This window comes from Ascaphus truei, chromosome 17, assembly GCF_040206685.1.
Source record: "Ascaphus truei isolate aAscTru1 chromosome 17, aAscTru1.hap1, whole genome shotgun sequence".
Classification (NCBI taxonomy): Eukaryota; Metazoa; Chordata; class Amphibia; order Anura; family Ascaphidae; genus Ascaphus; species Ascaphus truei.
In genome coordinates this window covers 10,667,988-10,684,551 of record NC_134499.1, presented here as the reverse complement: position 1 = coordinate 10,684,551, position 16,564 = coordinate 10,667,988, and the positions used below count along the sequence as shown (strand labels likewise).

Here is a 16,564-nt window from a genome sequence, read left to right as displayed (position 1 = left end):
ATGAGATGTAAGTATGTGCAGGTGCTAATGGGGCAATGTAGGATAATGAACTGAAGAGAAAAGAACCCCAATAAAGCACTCTTACACTGGGTTGAGATGATTGATTGATTTAAAAACTAGAGTTTATTAGAAACATAATAAAATAATGGGAATTAAAATAGGATTAAACTAAATGACAATACGCTGTATTCCCTTAGGGATACTGTAATCCCTGGGTTGGTAGGTATTGTTGGTGTTGCTTGAATACACTAGCCCCAAGCGACCATTGGTAAGGAAGCCTTGGGGAAAGCTGAATAAGGGATTCAATGCAAGTTTTATATGTAGTGCCAGGTATACTAGCGGTGCAAGTGATGCATAAGTGTTGAGATGACACTGCACATGTCTGGTTGATTCACACAGCCGTTGTATTATCAGTTAAGTGTCAAAAAAATCACTTGCACCACTGGTATATCTGGCACTACTGTACATATAAAACTTGCATTGAATCCATTATTCAGCTTTCCCCAAGGCTTCCTTACCAATGGTCGCTTGGGGCTAGTGTATTCAAGCAACACCAACAATACCTACCAACCCAGGGATTACAGTATCCCTAAGGGAATACAGCGTATTGTCATTTAGTTTAATCCTATTTTAATTCCCATTATTTTATTATGTTTCTAATAAATTCTAGTTTTTAAATCAATCATCTCAACCCAGCGTAAGAGTGCTTTATTGGGGTTCTTTTCTCTTCAGTTCAATTTTTGTTTACATGGATGGAAGTCAGGGGGTTCAGTGATGAACTATGTTAATTTCTGCTCAGGAGACAGGTAACCCTCCAACCCCCTTCGCAACAAATTCCTACTGACCTGTGTGGTAAGGGGGATTTAAATTATTCTTATCTTTCATTTGCATGGCACCAACATATTCCGCAGCACAGTACAATGTAGGAGGGAGGGACAATAACATTGTATGACAAAAGAGATCATATATGTGTAACGGGTTGACCCCTACCCAATCTCATATGGGCCCCTATGTGAGAAATCTGCCCCTCGTTACATGTCAGTGTAGTGTGGTGCACCTGCTGGCTCTCAGGACTCCTGAGTCTCCCGCTGGTTGGTAGTGGGGATTTCACCATGACAGGCGTATGAGGTAGTGCTGAGTTCTACTCACAGTTGGTACAGCGCCTCCATCCCTTCCAGATCCCCACGATAGCAGGGAGGAGTCTCTGGAAGAGAACTCCTGGGTGCATCTTCTCCCTGATTAACTCCAGTCACAGGCAAGAAGGGTCTTTGAATCAAGGGCATCTTTATTGTCATCTTACATGTCAGACTGCCCATCATAGCGGCCGGTACTTAGCCGCACATCATATAGCTGCACATCATAAGGAAGTTCCCTCCTGACTCTGTAGTAGAGACAGGGATATTTCTGCATCCTCTCCCCTAAGGCTGCGGTCCCAGTCACCGCCACAGCGCACGGCTTGGCGTGCGCTGTGCTATCAAGCCCCGCCCCCCCAGTCCGGCCGGTCCCAGTCCCTACCTTGTCGCGCACCTTTCCCCAGCGGTGCGCGACAGGTTTTCAGGGAGGCGGGGGAATTTGACCTCGACTTCTGCGACTGGCCACGCCCCCGCCGGCGGTTCAGCCAATAAGGGCGAACCAGCCGCGGGACGTCATGGCCACGCCCCCGCAAACCCACAGCCACGCCCCCTCCCGTCGTAAACCTTCCCTCTCCCCCCAGACCGCAGATCGCGGTGTAGTGCTGTGCACTTGCCACCCCCCCCGCCGGGCGCGCGTGTAACAGTGAAGACTGGGGACTCAGCCTAAGGGAGGGCCACCAGCTGTGCCAGAGCCCTGGACACCGTGTGGGGTCAGCTTGTCACTCTGTCACTACTGACACTTGTACTTCACAGACTTGATTCCAGGCAGAGCAGACTTGAACTCTGCAGACAGACAGACTAACTTTAGGAAGTGATGCGTAATATATAGCTTCCAGAAGGCACCACCCCTGTGTCACTAATAGTGGACACAGAGCATGCTGTCACTTCCTTTGCTACACCTTACACATCACAAGGGGGTGAGGCCAATCCTCATGATAACTTCTGGCAAACCTGCCCTCTTAACAGGGATTACTGCACAGAATGAGAGAGGTATGTAAACCCCAAATTACACAGGGCTACATATGTTAAGACAAACTGAGACAGTAGGGGGAAGGTCCCTCTCCCAAGGAGCTGACAATCTCGAATTATATATGAGGACGTACCGGTGCCATCTACTCCGAAGCTGAAATTCACTGTGTTCAGTTTCCTAGCCATAGAGATCAAAAAGGGGGAGCCTATTAGTTTTGGAAATACTAAAGCCCAGATCCATTAAGTCACATAAATCACCTAAACGTAACATCAAATTAACACGACGAACCTTCAAAAGACAATAACATGACATTAAGACACGTTATCTCCCGTAAAGAGCGTAGCGTTAACTATAATAGCCGGTAAGGATAATGCTATGGAAATGATGTGCAAACAAGGCACATAATGTCGCATACACATTAAAGTCTGTTAATGTTAACCAGAGGATCAATATTGGGTTATTTGAGTTATTGGGTGAAAGAAAAAAAACGTATATGGCGCCTGGACATAAACCACAATTCAGTTGCTTGGTCAGAAACCAAACCCTCTGGGTGTTTATCCTCCCGGTTCAGCACAGCTGTTGGAACTCCTCTGTGGGCTCAGAATGTTGTCATCCGAATGTGCCGTTTGTATGTATAGGAGGCAAGCAGACAATGCATGCAGCACTGGTGCATTAACTTGGACAGACAATTAGCTCCTTCTGGATGCCATTTTAATAGTCCACATAAAACTGTAAAACATACAGCAGTGATAACAAATATAAAAAGCAGAGAAAGTGAGCGGTACTCTGGGTGTCGGCTAGGCGAGCCTCTCTGCTCCTCTTTCCGGCTGTGTAAAATTGAAACCTACTTACACTTGGGTCCTCATGCAGTAAGCGTTGATAAGGGAAATATGGCCATGTTATAGCCAAAATTGGGTTTGAGATTCAGTAAGCGCCGATAAGTGCTTCATATCGCCAGGTTTCGGAGCCGATAATTTGGTTATGGCCAGTCGCCTGCCGATAAGCCTGTTTTCGACACTGATCGCCACTTTTTTAAATCGGCTGGATTCAACAAAAAAAAACAGCTTATCGGGGCTGATCGGCACTACGAAATTGAGATGTTATGGCCGATTTCTCCCGCCAACTAAAGTTGGCAGTTTGGACGGGAGAACGATCGCTAAGGCTGCCGGAACGGCACTTAGAAAAAAAACATCTTCTGTACATCAATGGAAGTCAATGGAGCGGGGACGTATAACAGTATAGTACTGTTTACGTTTCATTGCTCACAATACAAGGGGGATTTGCATTACAGTGTGGGGGCATTCCCTGCATTGTGTCACAGCTGATGTGTCTTATTTGCATAACATTCGACTTTTACATGTTTGCAGCATTTGCGGGTCACATTACTCATCATGTGATGATGTGGCAAGGGAAAATACTATACTACACTCTTAAAGGAGAACCTCACATCATATCACACATTTTACTCAACTCAGCGACAATTATTTACATGATGTCACACATGTCACACATGTCACTCATACACAGTATATTCATCTTCCTTTACATTACACAATGCTTGTAATGTGACACGCATCTTTAAACGTTCATGTACATCTGTCTTCTCATGTTTACATATACTTTTGGGTCCTCCCTATTTTCATGACGTCACTTATTGGACGCTCAATCACATTGCATGTTTACATTGTAACCGTTGCATTACAAGCACTTCAACCTAACTTATACACACATGTACAGTAATTCATCATTGGGACACCTTGTAAACTCATTCTATACCAACTATCCTCCTTACACAAATGCATGCATATGCACACGACTATTCATTGTTGCCAACATGTCACAATAACATGGATAATTACACATGTTACACAAAACTTTTCCCACGTCAATCTCAGCCTTTTTGTCTCATTACATGACTGACTCTTGCGTTCACAAGTGTTACATGCATTGCACATGCAACTATTTATTTGCAAGCAATCTTTGTACAAAGCTTCACGTCACATCATTGCCAAATATCATCATTCCCTGCAGAATACACACAACAAATACTTAGAACAACAAGTGCACACAGCTTGCCACAGAAGTACTTTATTATGTTAATGTAACACCTTGCATTTTACTACACTGGCGACACACTTTATTCGAGCTCGGCTAGTCCCACGAATTCGGGTATACCCGGGTGTATTGAGGTTTGTGACTGTTTTCTGCCCGAGTGCATTGAGGTATTTTCCAAGCAGGGATTGAAGCATTTTATTCCTGCTGGCTGCAATACTGCACAGTATATATATATATACTGCATTACAATTCATGAATTTATGCCATCTGGTAGACACGCGAAGCATTGCAGCCTATTAAATCCTAATCATTATCATTTAACAGATCAGCCGCCCGTCAGCCAGGCATGAACCCAGGCTGGGAAGGCAAATGCAACGGGGCTTGTCAGAGGTGAGGAGCGGCGCATTCCAGGTATCTGCCAGGTACATACTGGGTATTTGCTCGAATAAAGTGTGTCGGTGCAGTATGTCACCTGACATCATCACATACCTATTTAAAGGACGCACATTACCTGCTCATTCACAGCTACTCATTTCAAAATGTTGCGAATGTTTAGGAGACGGAGGAACATTCTTTTCTATGACATGCTTGATGATGAAGACAATCATATAGGGCAAGGGAGGGACACACCGAGGGACAGTGACAGTGACGCGGATACGACAGGGACAGGGAGAGGGACAGGCCGAGGGACAGGTAGAGGGACAGGAGATCAGAGGAGAAGACAGAGGAGACAACTTGTGCCTCGTCCGCGTCTGTACAGGGAGAGAACCCTGTTAGATGGGATGAGTGAGGAGGAGATTGTAAGTCGCTATCGTTTGAGTTCAGCAGCAATCTTAGCTCTTTATGAGGAGATAAGGGGGGATTTAGATTTTTTCACAGCCAGAGGTCGTGCAGTCCCTGGGCTTGTTAAAATGCTGTGCTCATTACATTATCTTGCTTCCGCGTCATACCAGACAACTGTGGGCATAGTGGGCGGGGTCTCGCAATCTACATTCTCGCGGGCCTTGACCCAGTTTCTCTATGCACTCAATAGACGCGCTAGGAATTATATTCATTTTCCTACAGAGGCGACAGAGTGGCTGGAAGTCAGGACTGGCTTTTATAATATAGCAGGGATACCATGTGTGCTGGGTGCAATCGATTGCACACATGTTGCTTTGATTGCACCTAGTCAGAGTGAGCATGTGTACCGCAATCGGAAGCACTACCATTCACTCAATGTACAGGTGGTATGTGATGCCACGATGAGGATAATGCATGTGGTACCCAAGTTCCCTGGTTCCAGTCACGATTCCTCTATCCTGAGGAACTCTTCAGTCTTCCATGCGTTCGAAGAGGGACATTTTGAACCTGGTTGGCTGCTGGGTGAGTACATATTTACATGTTCTAACACAAAACACATGTTGATTTAGGAATGTTGGCATTGTACAATTTGATCACTAATGTCAGCTTATGTGTGCTCCATTCATTATAGGTGACTCAGGATACGGAATTAGGCCGTGGCTCTTGACTCCGGTGCTAAACCCTCAAACTGAAGCAGAGGACAGGTACAATGCAGCCCATATATCTACAAGATCTGTTATAGAGAGGACATTTGGCCTACTCAAGACCAGGTTTAGGTGTCTGGACAGAACTGGTGGGGCTCTTCTATACAAGCCTCAAAAAGTGTCTGATATTATCCTTGCCTGTTGCATTTTGCACAATGTTGCACTCAGGCACAATGTACAGTCAGACCTAGCTGAGGCTTTGGTAGACGAGCATCCCACCCATGTAGCTGCTGAAAATGAACAAACAGCCAGTGGTGGCCAGACACGACAGAATCTCATCAATTCATTTTTTTCTTGTAAGTACAAACTCATATGTTCCTAGTACTACTTTTATAGTTTAATTATGTTATATTAACAATAATGTTTCTTTATATAACCTTCTGTTAGGACACAGATGAATATGGGTTGCACACCTTTCTTTTCTCTGCTGTGTGCACAAAGGGATGTGGCACCGGTATGTTATTGTTGCACAGGTTATATAATCCCTCTTCAATTGTACTTTAGTTGTGTGTATGTGAATACAACTTGGGTAACAAAGCAATAATATTTTAGCATTGTGTTATTCCTTATGCTAAGACAAAACACATATTATGCCCATAATCATTCATGCTTCTAGTATGCTTACATACAATGTTATTGGTGCAGTGTAACATGTACATCCATATGATGTGTACACCAGGCTGATTTACATTTTGAATGTCATGAAATATACATGGTGTTGTACATTTAACACCAAATACACACTTTGCTGTGTTGTTTACGGTACTGAAGATGGCATGTCAATGTTTGCAATTTATATATTGTTCCTTTGCATTATAGGTATATCTCCAGTATGACTGATCATGGTATGTATATTTGCTGACATCTCTCATAAGATGTGGCTACCTCAATCTTCCTATAATTATTGGAACTAAAAACCCAACATATTGGTATAAACACAAATGTTACATATATGTACTTTCTGTATCATGTATATGCATTTAGCTACTCTTGAGCTTTCATGTGCATTGTATTACAAAATGATTACTCACATTTCATCACATTTTATGTATGTTTCCTTATAATTTCCATTAATGTAATATAGAGGTGGTTGGAGAAAAGGGGATAACTGTACTTATTTGTTTACTTACGGGAGCACATTCATCACTAGCATAGACACACTTTTTAAGACAACTGTTTGTGTCTCTATCAATTGGTGTAGGATCCATGTATAACACCGACAAATGATAACACCAGCTTTATTATGGTAGCTTATATCATCATATTGACTATACTATGTATTTCTAAACGATTAATAAACACAGTAAACTATAGTTAGTTAGGTTAATGAAATATACACAGAAACGTACTTCATAACATGATGGTGATGTCATATTCAGAACATCATGCATTGGAGGGGACCATAACATCTGGCCAGTAACATTATTTGCTACAGTCCCAAACCATTTTATCTACATACCCATGTAACAAGAGATTTTAAAAATAAATGGCTACTTGGTTGTAAGTGTCCTTTACATTGGGAGAAGGAGTGGCTCACTGAGTAAAGACACACACTGGCACTGATAGTTTGAAGCAGGGGAGTCTGGTTCAATTCCCGGTGTGGGCTCCTTGTGACCTTGGCCAAGTCACTTTATCTCCCTGTGCCTCATGCGGCAAAAAAACATTTGTACGTTCCACGGGCCAGGGACCTCAGGCTGAAACATGTGTCTGTAAATCGCTGCGTACAACTAGCAGCCCTATACATGAACATGCTCATATTATTATTATTATTGTTACATAGTTTCGACAGTCATACGTTCCATTACATATTAGAATACACAAATGTGTTAGCAGAGTGGGAATGGTTGTTATATATAAAACACACCATGTCATAAAATGTTAGTAGTCATTAAAGAACACTCAATAAAAATTCATGAGGCACTCTTTTGCAACATCATTATGTTAATTAAGTGCTTATGCAATATAGGCATAAGGGTATCACATTTTTAATTGTTTGTTAATAAGCGCTGCAAGCAATATAAAATTAGTTCCATATGTAGTATAGTAGTCGGTGGCTCCTCCTCACAATCATCTCATATAAAGGTAGACTCTTCTGAAATCATACATTGATCCGATTGTATCTTCCCCGACATCTCTGAAATACAGCAAACACATGATGGTCAAAGATGGCACCTTACTAGATATGCATCCGTGACAACGCGTTACGCAGCTCTATATGATTGTGTAGATACACACGTCACTCACTTATATGTTAGAAGTAAAACTGTTCATCAGTATGTAATGTTTCTTTAAATTTGTAGCAGGCATAACTATGTATAAGAAGTGAACGTTGCCTGTATACTGAAAGATGTGCGCGCACATCTTTGTGTGCGCACGCACTTCACGCTTGGCTCCACTAACTGTTAGCGCATGCGCAAAACAAAGCGTACGTTGTGCGTTCAATACATGTTGAAAATACCAGTAAACATAACATCTTTATTTCAAATACAATGAAGACGAAACTACATTCGTTCTAAACGAGTACATCTGTATTCTTTTTAAACAGACGTGTTTGAACAGAAAGCACGGCCGATAACACAATGCGCAAATGCAATACGTGTGACGTCATGTTAAGCCAGCGTGAAACGCACGCTAACACTCCTCCCACTCAATTAACATTCGGCTAACGCCCAGGGTACGCCTACAAACACTGAGCCGCACGCATCACACACTGCAGTTACCGTTACTATAACAAAACATGACAGCCAATAGGCTTTGAGGCGCGCACGTCGCTTGGGGGCGGGACTTACATCACTAATCCTTTTTAAGGACGCCTTGGCCCATGACAAGGGTCCCACGTCATACGTGGTGGACCCGGTTTTCAATGTTGTAGATGTTGCATGATAACAAAACAGGTATGTGTTAGAGTAATGGTAAAATGTTGCTAATATGTTTAAAGGGATAGGAAAGTACGTATATTTATTCCGTCAGCAATGTGTACTACTCTTTCAGGTCCTACTATATTGTATTAGGAAACAATTTGTTTGTGATCGCTACATGTTATGCAGTCTGCAATGTTACGCTGTATCCACGCATTGAAAGTGAAAATGGTGGTTACAAAAAAAAAAAAAATTTAAACGCAGAGTCAACGCATAACGATTGTTATATTTACCATTCTTCTAGAATTAACTCTTCGCCTGGCTGCAACTGGTCGCTCCAGAAATGCAAGCCATTTTCATCCACGCTTAACCCAACCGCTGAATCCAGTATGGCACATATCTCCTCCAGGATGCGCTCATAGGAATCGCCACTGCTTTCTTCAAATAATTGGTCGGGAGGTAGGTTCATTTCTTCCGGTTCCCATTCCAATGCAATTTCAGCTGAAAGGCTTGGTACATAATCATAGTACTTTTGTTCTTGTACAATGTGGGTTTCAGGAATGGAGGCTGCAGATATTGCAGCACGTATCGATTCAAACGGATCAGTAGTAGCGGATACATTGCTATTGCCATTAGGAATAAATATGCCTTTCACGACAATATAAGTGCCGTCTTTCAGGATAAATTGTTTTTCCGGGGCAATCTTCCAGAAACCATAGGTGTGTTGTAGCTTATCCTGGTCACGTTCAAAAAAGTCATTACTTGATAAAGTGAATCTTATTGAGGAATTAAAATTCCGTGCATGCTTACGGTCTTGGTAATAAGGATATTTTGCTCGAATGAAATCATCGATTTGGCGTGTGCTTGCTTTCTGTCCGCGACTGTTCAAGATGGCTTCACAGATCATGTACTTATACCCTAAAAGGGGATTAATATTGTTAACGAATTCATCAGCCATGTCTGAGTAGCACAAAAGCTGTGTGCAGGTCTGTGTTATTTGCTCATCAAAATGAATGTGCTGAATGGCTAACAAACTCCTGTTTTTCCTTGTCAAGGTCAACAAAACTAACTACTTTGACTCCTTATTTCAAACGCCAATTGGATTTGTTTGTCTAATTGGGTTAACAGTTGTGGTTCGTGATATGGGACTGTGGGAGAAACATTTCTCCTTCTTTTATCTCGTTTGTGAAAAACATCCCTAGACTGTGAATGCGTTCACATAGTGTTTTTTTGAAAACTAACAAAGACCAGTGTGTGAAAATATTTCTTAGCCAGGCATATCAGTAAAAACACACCTGCAAAAAGAAATGTTTTTTCCCCGCTTACATTTCTGTGTGTATGTGAAAGTCTGGTTAACTCCCTGTCTGCATGAGTTTAAATACGTGTGTATATATATATATATATATATATATATTATATATATATATATATATATATATATATATATATATATATATATAAATATATCTCTTATAAAAATATATATATATTTATATATAATATTTTATTTTTTTTTATATTGCAGGAGTACACACAACATTGATGGCATTAAGTATACCTTGTATGAAACCTATTTAAATGGTGAGAAACATGATTGAATTAAGTAATAAACATTTGTTTAAGCACAATACTGTTAGAGTCTCATACTTAGGATATTTCTCAAACATTAGGCCTGTATTATTAAAATAGTGTGCTTTCACAAGGAAGCATGAAGTGTATTAGTTTGTGTATACCAGTTTATATAGTACTATATATATATATATATATATATATATATATATATATATATATATATATATATATATATATATATATATATACACATATATACATATATATATACACATATATACATATATATATACACATATATACATATATATATACACATATATACATATATATATACACATATACACATATATACATATACATATAGACATATATACATATATATATACACATATATACATATATATATACACATATATACATATATATATATACACATATATACATATATATATATACACACTCACACACTCACACTCACACTCACTCAGTGTGTGTGTGTGTGTGTGTGTGTGTGTGTGTGTGTGTATATATATTATTATACATTCTGAGATGTTATAGAAACGAACACACAACTGATTAAAGGACAAAATTACAATGGCCAAGCAAGGCAAAGGTAAGTAATAATTTACACATAATCCTGCTGTACACGTACAAGAAAGATGTTTGCACTTACTTAGGTGTTTTAATAATTGCATGTGACTAATATGCATATGCAATTCTTACATCAATTAACACACCCAAATGCAATGTTTTGCTGCAAAGTCAATGGCAGCTTCTCTAAAATTAGCAACTGGCTCCTGGTGGACCATTACTGAACAGACGATTACAACATAAATATTTATAACACAATTAATTATGAGTGTTAACATTTCCAAAACTTCACGTGTACAAGAACATAGTTGAAAGTTTGGAAACAACACAGTCTTCAGCATACATACAATAGTAATTAGATAATCTGAAGTCAACAAAACAAGGCCAAACACATATTTTCTGAATTATAACATTTATTTTTTTTGTTCCTTTTGCGAGCGAGTAACAGGCCTGCTTGTTGTCTCTTGAATTTTCCTTTTTCTTTTGCCACCAACTTTAGGCACAACAGAGCCACTTTGAGTGGCCTCTGGCACTTCACGGGCAGGGCTTGTGGCCAGTGACTGTTCACCTACGGGGCTTGTGGCCAGTGACTCACCTACAGGGCTTGTGGCCAGTGACTCACCTACAGGGCTTGTGGGCAGTGATTCACCTACAGGGCTTTTGGGCAGCGACTCACCTACAGGGCTTTTGGGCAGCGATTCACCTACAGGGCTTTTGGGCAGCGACTCACCTACAGGGCTTTTGGGTAGTGACTGTTCACGGACAGGGCTTGTGCCCAGTGACACATGTGAGCAAGTTGGTAGACACTGCACAAGTGATGGTTGGTCTGTTTCATGTGTGTCTTGTTTTGTTTTTGTCGCCTCCTTTGTAGGTGTCTGCTGCTGAATTTGTACAGATGGCAGCGGTAGGATGTCATCAGGAACCTGCACAGCAATGTCTGCTACTTGACCGGTAACATTTGGGCCTGGTGAATGAATATCAGATGAATGTGGTGAAAACTGACCTGCATGAACAGATCCTGGCTGGGAGGTGTTGAATTGTGGTACATTAGTCATTCTCCAGTAATTAGCTTGTGTTTGCTGAACAACTAATGCTTCGAATGAGGTGTTGATTTTTTGCAACTGTTTAGGCACTTCAATGAAGACTCTGTGGAGATGTGCCAATTGTGATACTGTTTCTTCCTGCAGTCCAATCATCCTTTCCAGCACTGTCATCATGTCTGAATGGCGACGATTTTCTGCGTCCACTATTTTTCCCTCTGAAGCTACAATTGCATCGTATGTGGAAGTTGATGGACGATTTGGCGGTACAACAGTTTCTATTGGCACCTCTTCATGGTCACATGATTGTATTTCAGTCTCTTCTGTGGCGTCATCCTCATCATACTCATCATCCTCATCACCATGATGTTCTAAAAAGAAATGTACACATTATTAAATGGCATGTTAATGTATGCTGTGTTACTATGTAATTGTACTGTGTCCTAAGTAACACCTAACATGTTAGCATACGTTTTATAACCTCATTAAAAACTACCTTGACTTACGAATAATGTTTGGACTCAGTATGAAATATGAATGAATGAAAAGTTGCTCTAAACTCAGAAGTCCTACATGATAATTAACATCACTAACACAATACATGTTGCCTTACACTTAATTTTCACTGACACTAAGTAATCCTATTTAAAGAAGATGTGCAAAACAAATAATGCACATGACAACATAACATATAGAAGAGCACATATTATATGGCCAGCAAATGATACACTCACCTTCTAGTAGTGTTGAGCTGGCTGACCCAGGTGAAGACACTTGTTCCATCTCAGGTGACACATGTCCTCCAGGGGCAACTATATATAACAATAACATAAGTTTTACATTTACATGTGTAAATATTGAACAAACACTTATTGTATGTTCTGTATTTATGATTAACTAACAACATCAGTTCCTTAACCGAAAATGTGTGTGAAAGTGAACATAAATAGTTGTAATAACACTGTACATGCCTGTGTACTTAGAATTTTTGAGTTCCCTAACATACAACATACTATGTTTCTGCAGTAATGCGTGAGGATAAATAGATTAAACGAGTACATAAAAATCATATGTTGTGTAGTGATATCAGTATCATAATGTACATAACTATCATGAGATGACCATTCACAATGGTTATCATGAAGGTGGTCATATTGCAAAAAGTGTTGTTTTTGGTAGAGGATATGTGTGGTACATTAATCGAAGATGTGGCACACCTGAATGTGGCTGTGACTCAACAAGACAACACATGCAGTGTGTGATAATGTGTCTTTGATAGTAGTTCAACTATAGATATGAGTGAACTAATGTGTGACGTACGCTTTGATAAGTAATGAGTTGTTGGGGCATTTAGTAGCTAGAGTTAAGCTTTCAAATGAGTGTGATTAACTTCAGTTGTGCTATTCAGGTTGTAAGAAAGGTATTCCCTTCCCCAAAAAGCCTAATCAGCCACACCTTTCAATGACTTGAAACAGGTGCAAATGGTGTGAACTAAGTTGACCGTGAAATGAGGCTGTAATTAGTGTGTGTGCTGAACCCCACCCCCTCTGTTGAAGTGTATGCTGTGATGAGATATTAATTGCAGCTGCTTTAACACAATGGTAGATGAGCTAAGTAGTCATCTGCAGTGTTTAAGTTATGAAAACAATGACATAACATATGATACGTGTGCCTCATTATGCTGTCTGTATATGACATAAAGCAAAAATGGACCTTTTCATAAGCAACTATAGATGTGTTAGTGCCAGTGATGTTTGTAGGCCGTTACATGCAATTTCTTTGATGCATGCTTAAAATAGGCAGTAATGTCATGTTTGTCGGAGTAAAATCAATAAAATACACAATAATATGATACATATTTCTGTTCTGTACCTGTAGCTACTAATAATTTCTCATGAACATGTGTTACACATGTGTACTACCCTGTTGTTCCCCATCTTCGCCCACCATCAATTGCTTCCACTGCAGCTATGCATTTTGGGAATTCACATGTAAATGAGCACGCAATGGCACGTGCTATATTAGTTACTGCTTTTAGTAGGACTACTACATATATGTCTATTTTGAGATATATATATACAGAATCAGACATATACATATATAGATGCAGGTATGCTTATATTGTGAAGACAGTATAAAAAGCAGTGTAAATATGCAAAATAAGTGTAAGCAACGACACGCCTAGTACAGTAATATTTATCACCTGCTGGAAATTGTGACGGATAAATTCCAATGTCACGGTCACCAGCCAAGCCTTCCACGACGACGGTAAGTAATTTTGGCCGAAGCAGCTCCTCCAATGGAGTCAATATGAGACGTTGTGGTGTGGGCCCACCTCCAGTGCCAGTAGCATGCACGCGTTGGTCTTGTATTTTCTTTTTCAATTTGGACCTAAAATCATCAAATCTTTTCCGACAATGATACTTGTCCCTGACACTATTCCCACAGGCATTGACACCAATGACTATTGTGTCCCACATTTCTTTTTTGCTTGCTGCACTTGTCCGCCCTTGAAAAACATATAAAAGATATGAGGTAAATTAATAATAATATAAGCACCAGTTTCCTACACTGCTAGCTGTTCCAAGAGATAGCAAACATGCTGTTTTATGTGTAATATGTGCAGCACATGAGCATTCACTACTAAACCTATACATGTAAGCAAGGTTGCATTCATATTGTATGCAGTTCTGGCAAATTGACCGCCTGTGTTTATTTGTCCTTGTAAGGCATGATAAAAAGCTGTGTTTCCACACTAATGAACATAGAAAGATATTGTGTACCCATATTTGCATATGAACAAAACTCAGATGACCTAGGATCACATGTATTTGAATAATAAATGTAAAGTTACACTTACCTACTAAATGTCCATAGAGACTGTCATAGTGCTCCAGAATGCCAGTGACAAGAGCCCTATTTTCCTGGTCATTGAAGCGAGGATTACGTGGCTTCTCCACACGTTTTTTCCGAGCAGGTTTAGGGTCAGAGCTTGGCTGGTGCTGACTGGACTCTCCTTCTTCCAATGGAAGAGCCTCCAAAAGCTGGCCACCAGCAAGCACGCCACCACCAGACACCCCATCAGCAACTGCGCCACCAGCAGCACTCCCAGCACCAGCACTCCCACTCCTAGCACCAGCACTCCCACTCCTAGCACCAGCACTCACACTCCTAGCACCAGCACTCACACTCCTAGCACCAGCACTCCCAGCACCAGCACTCCCACTCACAGCAACAGCACTCCCACTCCCAGCACCAGCACTCCCACTCACAGCAACAGCACTCCCACTCCCAACAACAGCACTCCCACTCCCAGCAACACCACTCGCAGCACCAGCACTCCCACTCCCAACAACAGCACTCCCACTCCCAGCACCAGCACTCCCACTCCCAGCAACACCACTCGGTGCACCAGCAACATCACTCCCCTGAACAGAACGTTCACTCCGACGCGTACTCGCACGAGTAGCACTCCCACTCCCACCAGCATCACTCTTCCCACGCTTTGCGGGCATACTTCCAGCACTCACAAAAAACAGACAAGAAATGTACAGGCAATCACACGACCCACTTCCACATATAAAACAAGACAAAGATGTAAACAAAACAACAAAGGACAAAGCTCACCCAATACACAACAAGTCTCTCAGTCAATATGCAAATCTTCAATCGTCCAGCTCTGTGCGTCTCTCTCTCTCTCTCACTCCCAACAACACAGAGAATGATTAGCAGTACACGTTGCCTTTAAATATGGCGCGCAATCAAAAACATGCTTGTTTCGCCTGATTCAGCAAGATTTGTGATTGTGCAACCTAACAGCACCCCGCCACGCACGCCGATACACCTGTGTGTGATCGGCTCATCATCGTGAGAGTGGGCGGATTTGTTTTCTGGTTGATTTTGAATGTATTCGGCACTTACTGCATACGGAGAGGGAAAAACGCCAATAACATGACTAATCGATAAGCTTGCCGATTTCACATAATCGTCGCTTACTGCATGAGGCCCTTGGTCTCTAGGACATGTGCATAGTAAGTAGGGACTCCCGGCTCCAGCTATATTTCCACGTCGGAACGGTGTAACGCAGAGAATAGCACATCGTCCTGCAAAAGAAGCAATTTGTGCATTTTTTAAAAATTATTATTTTACATGGGTTCCAAGCAGGGGGTCTCTGACGGGAGCTTTGTGACAGGCTAGAAATAATACGCCACCAAGAATATAACTGGGTTGAACTGGACGAGACTTAGATATGATAAAATATAATTTATTCCTTGAAAAAGGTGAACACACGAGATATACAAATAACAGACAAAATATGGACACTTACTTAAAGGTTAGGACAAGAAAGCCATCAGGATACAGGATGGGCCATTTCTTCCATAATTCAGTTTCAGATGAAGACATCACAGCAATACATGAAGATCATGAAGACACATGAAGACATGAGGCACATTTGAGTAAGGGCTGACTCTGGTTTAAATACCATTTCAAACCCATCTCTTAACCCTAGATGAAGAGGTGGCTAGCAAAAATCTCTTTGAAGCAGATTTTTGCTTCCATTGTAAGTGTGAAGTATCACACTTAAAAACACTCAGTTCATTGGTTCCTGCCCCCAGTATAAACAATTAGGGCAGTTACCTTTTAATCACTGGCCTATGCTAATTCTTGCAGGATGCTCTCCCTGCCCTATTAGCATAGCAGATGGGGGTCTGCATTTTCAGAGCAGATCCAAAATCCCATATACACTGTAAATAACTTCATAACTTCAGTTCAGATTTACTTACTGGCAAGCGAG

At 41.1% G+C, this 16,564-nt stretch overlaps 2 protein-coding genes across 3 annotated transcripts in view; one reads left to right on the top strand and one right to left on the bottom strand.

Moving 5' to 3' along the window:
• CENPM (centromere protein M) overlaps positions 1 to 16,564 on the top strand; it is a 66,944-nt gene that overhangs the window by 34,745 nt on the left and 15,635 nt on the right. The gene's annotated exons all lie outside the window — the stretch shown is intronic.
• LOC142468429 (uncharacterized) lies at positions 1,864 to 14,102 on the bottom strand. Its single transcript, XM_075575040.1, has 4 exons — positions 13,973 to 14,102; positions 12,504 to 12,581; positions 11,325 to 12,140; positions 1,864 to 1,916 (listed from the first exon to the last, which is right to left on the bottom strand). The coding sequence occupies exons 2-4, from the start codon at positions 12,550 to 12,552 to the stop codon at positions 1,864 to 1,866; spliced, it is 918 nt and encodes a 305-aa protein (XP_075431155.1). The 5' UTR covers positions 12,553 to 12,581; positions 13,973 to 14,102.

Excerpts from the sequence above, each read along its gene's own strand:
- LOC142468429 (XM_075575040.1), bottom strand. The coding sequence starts at position 12,552 with ATGGAACAAGTGTCTTCACCTGGGTCAGCCAGCTCAACACTACTAGAA. Across the intron at positions 12,141-12,503 it reads CAGCTCAACACTACTAGAAG|AACATCATGGTGATGAGGAT; the intron begins GTGAGTGTATCA and ends ATTTCTTTTTAG. Across the intron at positions 1,917-11,324 it reads ACTGGCCACAAGCCCTGTAG|AGTTCAAGTCTGCTCTGCCT; the intron begins GTGAGTCACTGG and ends GTCTGTCTGCAG.